General features: G+C 42.0%; 1 protein-coding gene across 1 annotated transcript; it reads left to right on the forward strand.

Moving 5' to 3' along the window:
• Nucleotides 1-4,680: 4,680 nt before the first annotated feature.
• Nucleotides 4,681-9,249, forward strand: LOC131429209 (uncharacterized). The gene has a single exon (XM_058593260.1). It carries the CDS (start codon nt 4,681-4,683, stop codon nt 9,247-9,249), a length of 4,569 nt encoding a protein of 1,522 aa, XP_058449243.1.
• Nucleotides 9,250-9,946: the final 697 nt, after the last annotated feature.

The raw sequence follows: 9,946 nt of genomic DNA on the forward strand, positions 1-9,946 counted from the left end.
CTGCAGTAGAGAGAACGTCAGTGTGTTTCACATTCAATTTTACTGCACTGAACACACATCTCATTCACAACCAACATAAAATTTCAAGTATCTCTTATCGCAGTGTTAGTGTCTTTCCAGTGCACATGAGTTACTGCACAAATTCAAAAGGACAGGGAATCACTCAGTTCAGCTCTGAGATTCGTTATTCTTTTTGTCACGTTTGACTCTGTGAGAACTTGAATGCACACCTTTAGGAGAGGTTTCAGTGGCTTATGCATATGGCAGTTGAAAACAAATTGCTGTCTCCAGAGAGTTTCGCAGATTCTGAATATGCTGCACAGTTTTTCAAAATGACACAGATTTTCCCAGATTTCTGAAATCAATCAAAAAAAGTAAAAAAAATGACCCGTCACCTGGCATCCTTGTCTGTCTCAGTTTCAATGTCTAAGCGGATTTATTGATAACATTATTGACAGATTTGCGCGACCGGATTTCTTCTATTGTTTCGATTATACGAAATAAATTTAATAGAAAAATCTCATCCAAAAGCATATCGATATATTATTGTATTGAAAAACAAGCGAATAGCAATTCCTCAATCTTTAGTGTTTACTTACAACGAACTGTCACATCGATAATGTTGTCACTAGACGTGTTTGAAGTTCTATAATTTAATTTGAGATCTAAATTCTGGAACAAAGCTTGAGCCTGTTTTCTTCAGTTGGATGCTGGAACAAAGTTTTGATAGTGAATTTTGGATCAGAATTCAGGAATTGAACTTCGGACCTGCATTCTGAAGTCGAATTCCGAACTTGGGTTCTAGAATTGAGCTCTGGACCCGAGTTATAAACCTGTATTCTGTAACTGAATTTGAACCTGGGCTCAGAATTCTGAATACTGGAATTGAGCTCAGGATTTGGATTATACAACCGAATTATGGACCATAATTTTGAAACTGAATCTGGATTCTAGAACTGAATCTGAAAAATCTGACATGCTTTGGTGTATCGGATAAATCGTCCTGTTTAGTCAACTGCGCAGATTAGAGTGAATGAAACGTATCAATCTTTTACCTTTTATACCTACTCAGTACATTAGCATCACTGACCTAGCACGATAATGGCAAACATTTTGGAACACTTCAATTTTTTTTATTTGTTTAGGATTGTTTGTGTTACGACACTGAAAGCTGTCCACTTTCCCGTTCACCATGTGTACTCGATTTGGCTCTCTCGGATTGTCTACTGTCGGCTCCTAACTCTTAAAAAATATTGTATCAACTCAAATTTCTGCTCGCCCGAAAAGATCATCACATTCCGGGAAATCACTTCTACTAAAAAAAGGACTACTTTTAAACTTTTTGAAACCTTCAATTTCCATAGTAAGTATTCCACTAGGGCCAGATAGAAAAATGTATCCTGCCATATTTTTAGCAATTTCATTCTGCTATCTACCCTCTCGGACTGTTTTCCGTTGACAGTGATGAAAAGCTCGATTTTTATTCTCATATAACTGGAAATTTTGCCATAAATTGATTATACACCTGATAACACGGAGTAAAAGATTAAAAACTTATCACTCTCCAGGGGGTGAAACCTTTTTTTGGTATTCTAGCGATTTTGCAGTCCTTTGATCCCGTCCGAGAAGTAACTTAAAACATCTTCTTAGGTTTGGGACCAGATAATAGTTGTAGAAAGCCCAATCGGATAAACAAGATGGATGGGGAAGTAATTGGATCCCTGAATTTCAGCAATTATTACGATGTTTTTGTGTACCGACGCATTGTTTCGACGCATAATTAATTTATTTCGGTTTGTTTGGTACGTTTCGCACCAATTTTGGACGTGAATCACTCCAATGATGCGAAGTAACACTTGAAATGTTTTTTTTATTGATTTTTTGAAATAGTCTTCGAAAAAATGCCGTAACAATTCCCAAAAGCCACCATTGTTACCTTTCCCTAACTATTAAACCGTTCTAAGGCCACTTCGAAACACTCGTACTGGCATCATTCCATTGGCGGGCATTCATTCTGTTCTTTGAATCTGCATTAGCTTAGCAAAACACGCTTCCGAAGTGCACTTGCGTTTATGTTTCTGATCAGTTCCTGATCGATCAACACAATTTTATGTAATATTAATGACATTATCGCATGTAACCGCGTCGTAGGTCTGCTAATTTTTTACGTGACAAACACCGTGAATGGTGAAATTTACAAGATTAAATGACTACCCAAAATGTCTATGACCATTTCTGATAAAGAACATTGTAAACCGTAATTGGCTAGACTCAGCTTCAAATCAGTATTTCTATAGCGTGCTGGAAGTAAGAGGCTAATTTGGATCATTTTGCTTTTGAAGACATGAACTGAGTTTCCTATTCATCATTACCTATTAGTTTCAGATTGAGCTTAGAGCAAGGCCAAAGTGAACACAGCAAACAATTTTTGAAATTTAAATGTAACGCAATTCAACTCATGAGAGTGTGATTTATAAAATGACAGAGTTTCACTACAATGATTTTAATAAGTGTCAAACATTCCAAGCCTTTCAAGCAGATGTGTAAACCTGCATGATTCACCACTTGAAAATATTTAAGAAAACTTAACGTAAGATATGTGTTAGATCAACTATACAAATGACAACCCGGGACTGAAACAACTTCCAATAACTTATAATAGCTCTCTAAATTATTCCTGTCATGATATGTGTCAAGAGCTCAACTCATGTTTTAGTAAAATTTCATATTTTTAATAATAAAAGTTTTGTGAATCTAACTAGAGTAACTGTTTTCACATTTATCTACACTCGCTGTTCCCTAATTTGACAGCGAAGGTGAAAATGTAAATATTACTGGCAAAAATGATATTCCACGATTTCGTCATCAATTTCCAATTGTGACGGCTAAATCGATTTATTGTTACCTGAGTAATATAGTGAAGTACCTCATCCAAGGGCATGAATATAGAAACAGCTCTCGATTATCCTTTTAAAATAGTCTCAAACTATCGGAACGCAAAAAGCGCTCGATAGGATCCAGTATAGCCAGTAAAACTTACACAATGGAAAAACGATGAACAACTGCTAGAAACCACGCTTCCAAAAGCTTCCTCATAATTCCCAGTTACTCGAATTAACTTTTGATTTTGTGCTGTTTGTCGCAAAGCTTTTCGTGGTAATTGTTACGGCTCACACTAAATATTGTTGTTTTTAAAAAGAAATGAAATATGAACTACTACACTTACCTCACAACATTTGATAATTTTCATACTTACCCTGAATTGTGTAATTTCATTTGCCTATACCTGAAATTTATACTTACCTTACACATCACACATACTTACCTACTGTTGTACAATTTGACAGATAGAATTGTAATACCCACACTATGAATTGTAAAACGGGAAACAAAACGGAATTAAAAAACTAAGCACAGTCTTTATTCAATCGTCAGCTAGAACGGTCTTTCTTCTCGCTATCCGAAGTCAAGTGAAAGCAAAGTGTAAAAGGGTGTCCGTGTCCACCAAAGTGAACTACCGGTATCCAAAACTCGCCCCACAGTTACACGAACAATTTTATGGTGCCGAAACCCGGGATTTCCCGGCGTTTAAAACGTAGTGGTTTTCTTGAAACAAGGCGATTACCCTTGAAAACGTGTTTGCTTAGTGCATGCTGGAAAAGCATTTTATTCGTCGGATGTTCACCAAGTGATACGTTGGGTTTATTGGCTGTAGCAAAAGCAGCAACATACTCAAAGTTAGACATCGTTTGCTCCAAGAGTACCGGCGCAAGGCCCGTTTCCAGCGCCCTCACAATCGCTAGTCGGGAGATTTGAAGGTTAAGTACGGTTCTAACCGGCCACGCCGATAGAATTTTGAGGTTAAGTACAGACCGAGCAGGTGGGTGAGCTTTTATTCTTTTATCGGACTCGAGCAAAATGGCTACCGCCACTCGAAATAGAAAGGCAAAACAGTTGAAACATTTGCATGCCAAGCGTGCCTATGTCGTTGGATCTATTGAACTTATTCGCGATTTTGATGATAATTTCGATCAAACAAAAACAGCCGAAATTCCTTTTCGTCTCGAGCGGCTGGATAAATTGATGGAAGAGCTTGAAAGTATGGAAACTGAGTTGGATTCACTTCGATGTGGTGATCCTATTTTTTCGGAGACACGAGCAGAGTTTCAGACATTATACTTTCGTTTGAAAGGTTCCTTGTCAAGCAAACGAGCAATTCCTCCCCCAACGGTACCCCCTGTTCCTGTACATGAAATTACACCGATGTCGTCCGGTGTTCGTCTTCCGGAGCTAAAACTTCCGGAATTTAATGGTAATCCAGCAGATTGGGCCGGATTTCACGATTTATTCAAAGCGATGATACATGATAACACCTCGCTTTCGAATATTCAAAAGCTGCATTACCTACGTGCCTCTTTGAAAGGTGATGCTGCTCGAATTGTATCTTCACTTCCAATTGCCTCAACCAGTTACGCTGTGGCATGGAAAGTGATTTCTGATCGTTACGAAAATAAGAATTTGCTAATAAAACAACGTTGTTTTCGATCGCGCCCATTCGGAAGGAATAAGCTAGCGGATTGTCAGACTTAGCTGACGAGTTTGAAAAAAATGTTAAAATCTTGGATTCTCTGGAGACCAAAGCATTGGGATTCGGTGCTTGTGGAACTTCTTTTTAGTAGAATGGATTGCAATGCACAGAAGTTGTGGGAAAATCAGCGAGATAAAACAAAACGTCCTTCGTATGAAGACTTGATAGTGTTCATACACGAGCATTCTCGTACATTGCAGTCACTCCAGCTCTCCCAAACTGCCATTTCTTTTGTGGAGAACAAATCTCCAAGGTCTCTCGCTGTGGCAAATCATGCTGCCTCAGAATCAACACAAAAGTGTGCCGCCTGTAAACAAACACACTACCTATTCCAGTGTGAATTTTTTCGAGTTCAAACCCCTCAACAGCGATTTGAGTTAGTCAAACGAAGTAATTTGTGCATAAACTGTTTGAAGTCCACACACCAATCCAAAAACTGCAACAGTGGCTCTTGCAAGTATTGTCAAAGAAAGCATCACACGCTGCTTCACCTTCCCCCGTCGCCGGCATTGTTCGTAACAGATGCCCAACAATACATGCAACCTGTAATCCCGATGCTCCAGAAGCAGTCGCAGTTTGTCAATAAAATGTCGCTTGCTCCTACCGTTATACAGTCAAGTGATACCGTCGTCACTTCGGTCGGTAATTCGCGTTCGTTGGCGTCGCCGCCGGTATTAGCGCCCTTCCATGCTTCGTCCGGTAACGTCGCACCTTCCTCCACAACGTGTCAAACAGTTATACCAGTTCCAGTTAACGATTACACAGTGTTTCTTTTCACCGCTCTTGTGAAAGTTCGAGACAATCTCGGACAAGATCAATTCGCACGTGTGTTATTAGACAGTGGGTCTCAGTCAAACTTCATTTCCGAATCGCTATGTCAACGCCTTGCGTTACATCGCAGCAAAGTCAACGTACCAGTAAGCGGTATTGGCCAAGCCATCATGAACGTGCGTTACAAAGTTTCAGTGCAGTTCTCTTCGAGATTTGAATCTCAGCAGCATTGCATGGAATGTTTAGTACTACCTAAGCTAACCGTCAGCTTACCAACGAAGTCAGTAAACATCAGTGCGTGGAAAATCCCAAAACATCTTCCTTTAGCAGATCCTCAATTCAACGTTAGCCATGGTATTGATCTGATTGTCGGCGCTGAGCTGTTTTCCATGATACTGCAATCAGAGCAAATTAAATTCAATGAACATCTTCCAGTTCTACAGAAGACCAGTCTCGGATATATCATAGCAGGTAAAGTTCCTACTGAAGCATCTACGCCAGTCACATGCCTTGTGTCTACTTTTGATGATCTTGACGCCAAGGTTAAACGATTTTGGGAAGTAGAGAACTTTGATCATTATAAAACTTACTCAGCCGAGGAACAACAATGCGAAACTCATTTCGCTACCAGGCATATTCGCAATGCTGAAGGAAGGTACATAGTTCGTCTACCCATTCGCCAAGAAATGCTCCCTCACATCGGCGACACGTGGGCTACGGCAGCTCGAAGGCTTACAGCGGTTGAAAAACGTTTACGAGCGGACGTCGACCTTCGAAATAGTTACGTGCAGTTCATGGAAGAGTATCGACAACTTGGTCATATGGAGGAGGTGCAGACTCGCGTCGCGGTGCCCCAGTTTTTCCTACCTCATCATGCAATCTCTCGTCCCGATTCGTCTACTACAAAAACCAGAATAGTTTTCGACGGATCTTGCAAGAGCAACAATCATCTTTCGCTGAATGACGTTCTACTTACCGGACCTACTGTGCAGCCTACTCTGTTGGCTACTGTGCTCAATTTTCGCATGCATCGCTATGCAATGACAGCGGACATAGAAAAGATGTACCGACAAATTCTAGTTCATCCGGAAGATAGGCCACTGCAACAAATTCTATGGCGTCAGAACGAGTCCGAGGCGATCAAACCATACTATCTGAACACGGTTACGTATGGTACCTCGTGTGCTCCCTTTCTTGCAACAAGAACCCTGAATCAGCTTGCCGAGGACGATGGGGACGATTTTCCGCTAGCAACACCCGTAGTAAAACGAGATTTTTATGTAGATGATTTACTCACCGGATCAGACAACTTAGAGACCCTTGTAAAAACAGGACAACAGTTAATCGAATTACTGAACAAAGGTGGATTTTTTCTTCGGAAATGGAGTGCCAACCATCCTGCTCTTCTGGAACATATTCCGGAAAGGTTTCGTGAGACACTTAGGGCTGTAGAGCTTGATCAATCGCCTGCGATCAAAACTCTCGGACTACTATGGTTTCCTGAGGAAGATCTTTTCGGCTTCAAGATTCCGCAGTTTTCAAGAATCGAAAAGGTTACGAAACGAATCGCGCTCTCTGAGATGTCACAGCTCTTTGATCCTCTGGGTCTAATTGGACCAGTTGTAGCCAGTGCTAAGATGTTTGTCCAACAATTATGGCTTGAAAATCTAAATTGGGACGATGAGCTTCCGGATAAATTGCAGTCATGGTGGCTGTCCTTTCGAGCTTCAATTGACACTATCGGACATCTTCGTGTACCCAGATGGGTTCTTAGTTCAACAGCAGTAAATTGGGATCTTCATTGTTTTACTGATGCTTCAGAGCGCGGATATGGTTGCTGCATCTATGCTGTATCGTCTAACAGTGAATCTACCACAAGCAATTTACTTATCGCCAAATCGCGAGTAGCTCCAGCAGGTGGCCTTAGTATTCCCCGTCTTGAACTTTGTGCTGCTGTGCTTGGTAGTCAAGTGGCTGATAGTGTACTACAAACAATCGGATTCAGTGGATCTATGACGTATTGGACCGATTCAACCATAGTACTTCACTGGATCAGGTCACCACCTTCAAAATGGAAGGTTTTCGTATCCAATCGTATCGCAGAGATTCAACGGCTGACCAGAGACTATAAGTGGCGACATGTTTCTACAACGGACAACCCAGCAGATCGAATATCGCGAGGAGTGGAACCCCAGCAACTACTGCATGACAGTCTGTGGTGGAATGGGCCATCGTTTTTGTTACTGTCCTCGGAAGATTGGCCAGAATCAATTATCGTTACGTCGCCGTCTCTGACGGAACAACAAATGCTGGAACGCAAAACTACCGTTGCCCTTCATTCGCATGTACCTGACACTTCAATGATTCACGCCTATTCTGAACTTGCCCCTCTTCTCAGAGTCACAGCGTATTGTCAGCGATTCATTGCAAACTGTAGAGCCGCTAAATCAGAACGCAGTCAAGGGTCGATTACGGTACACGAGTACGATAAAGCATTAAAAACTTTAGTGCGCATCGCTCAAGTCGCTGATTTCAAGGCGGAATTGAAGTATCTTGAAGGCAGAGGTGGAGGTTCACTTAAAGGATTTCCATCAAAATCATCGATCAAAGATCTCGACTTGATCATCGACACTGGTCTACTGCGCGTCCATGGCCGTATCTCTAAATCAGCAGGCACGTACGACAGCCGATTTCCGATGGTATTACCTGCTAAACATCATCTCACGAAGTTGATCGCGAAATCAGTCCATCATCAAACGTTACATGCAGGACCTACACAACTGCTTGCTACTCTCAAACAGCGTTTTTGGCCTGTTCGTGGCAGAGATCTCGCTCGAAGGACAGTTCACCGTTGTATTACGTGTTTCCGCTGTCGTCCAAAGATAAGTAACCAATATATGGCTCCACTGCCAGCTGCTCGCATTACTGCCGCGAAGGTCTTCGAGCACACTGGGTTGGACTACTGTGGGCCGTTTCTCGTTCGTCCATTAGCGGGAAGAGGCGCTTCGGTAAAAGTCTGGGTCGCAGTGTACGTGTGTTTCGTCGTAAAGGCCGTAGTGCTGGACATCGTCGCCGGGATGTCTGCTGCAGCGTGCGTCAACTCGCTTAGACGCTTCGTGAGTCGTGTCGGTCGTGTACGTATAATACACTGCGATAACAGCACATCATTCGTCGGCGCGTATCGCGAAATAAAGGAGATGCGACAGCAGTTCATCGAACAGCTGAAGTCCAGCGGGTGGCTCAACGAGTGCCTAGAAAAGGGTATAGAGTTCCAGTTTATTCCACCAAGAGCGCCGCATGTGGGTGGACTCTGGGAGGCTGCGGTGAAATCATTTAAACATCATCTTGTCCGCATCATGGGATCATCTCCGTACCATTTCGATGATTTGCGTACAGCTGTTTCACAAGCCGAGGACATCATGAACTCTAGGCCTTTAACTCCGCTTTCGACTCATCCAGATGACCTCTCTGTGCTGACACCGGCGCACTTTCTTATCGGAGAACCAACCTTTTGTCTTCCTGAGCCAGATCAATCCAACATTCCTGTTAATCGACTCTCTCACTTCCAGGCGACTCAGCGATCCATGCACGATTTTTGGAAACGCTGGTCGAAGGAGTACATCAGCCTTTTGCATCAACGGCCAGCTAAGTGGCGGAAGAATCCGACACTTTTTCGCATTGGGTCAATGGTCCTCCTTAAGAAAGACAACACTCCACCAAAACAATGGCCTCTTGGGCGCGTCATTGCCGTATTCCCAAACGAGGACAATATCGTACGTGTGGTGGATGTCCGCACACAAGCCGGTATTCGACGACGTGCTACGACGGAACTTTGCCTGTTACCTATCGATGAAGACCAGGAAATACGTCCATCTGAACGTGTTGATTGAATGCTACGCTTCAACCGGGGCCGGGATGTTACGGCTCACACTAAATATTGTTGTTTTTAAAAAGAAATGAAATATGAACTACTACACTTACCTCACAACATTTGATAATTTTCATACTTACCCTGAATTGTGTAATTTCATTTGCCTATACCTGAAATTTATACTTACCTTACACATCACACATACTTACCTACTGTAGTACAATTTGACAGATAGAATTGTAATACCCACACTATGAATTGTAAAACGGGAAACAAAACGGAATTAAAAAACTAAGCACAGTCTTTATTCAATCGTCAGCTAGAACGGTCTTTCTTCTCGCTATCCGAAGTCAAGTGAAAGCAAAGTGTAAAAGGGTTTCCGTGTCCACCAAAGTGAACTACCGGTATCCAAAACTCGCCCCACAGTTACACGAACAGTAATAAAAGGCACAGTAACGAGCGGGTCGAAAGTTCAGTGGTGAATTATATAGCAAAAGCTTTATTCCGGACGTCGTTTGTGAAATACACATTTACTAGATCAGTTGCTGCTGAATTCGTTCTTACCTTTAAGCAAAATGAGATGAAAATAAACGAAAGGGATTGGAACCATTTAAGAAATTAACAAATCACTTCCGGTGAATCACTCAACGGATGAGCACATGGTATGTGGTAGTGTATAGTGACGGTAAAAATTCGAGTATTTTGCGAGAAAGAAA

The sequence above is a fragment of the Malaya genurostris genome, chromosome 2 (assembly GCF_030247185.1).
Source record: "Malaya genurostris strain Urasoe2022 chromosome 2, Malgen_1.1, whole genome shotgun sequence".
Classification (NCBI taxonomy): Eukaryota; Metazoa; Arthropoda; class Insecta; order Diptera; family Culicidae; genus Malaya; species Malaya genurostris.

Excerpts from the sequence above, each read along its gene's own strand:
- LOC131429209 (XM_058593260.1), top strand. The coding sequence starts at position 4,681 with ATGGATTGCAATGCACAGAAGTTGTGGGAAAATCAGCGAGATAAAACA.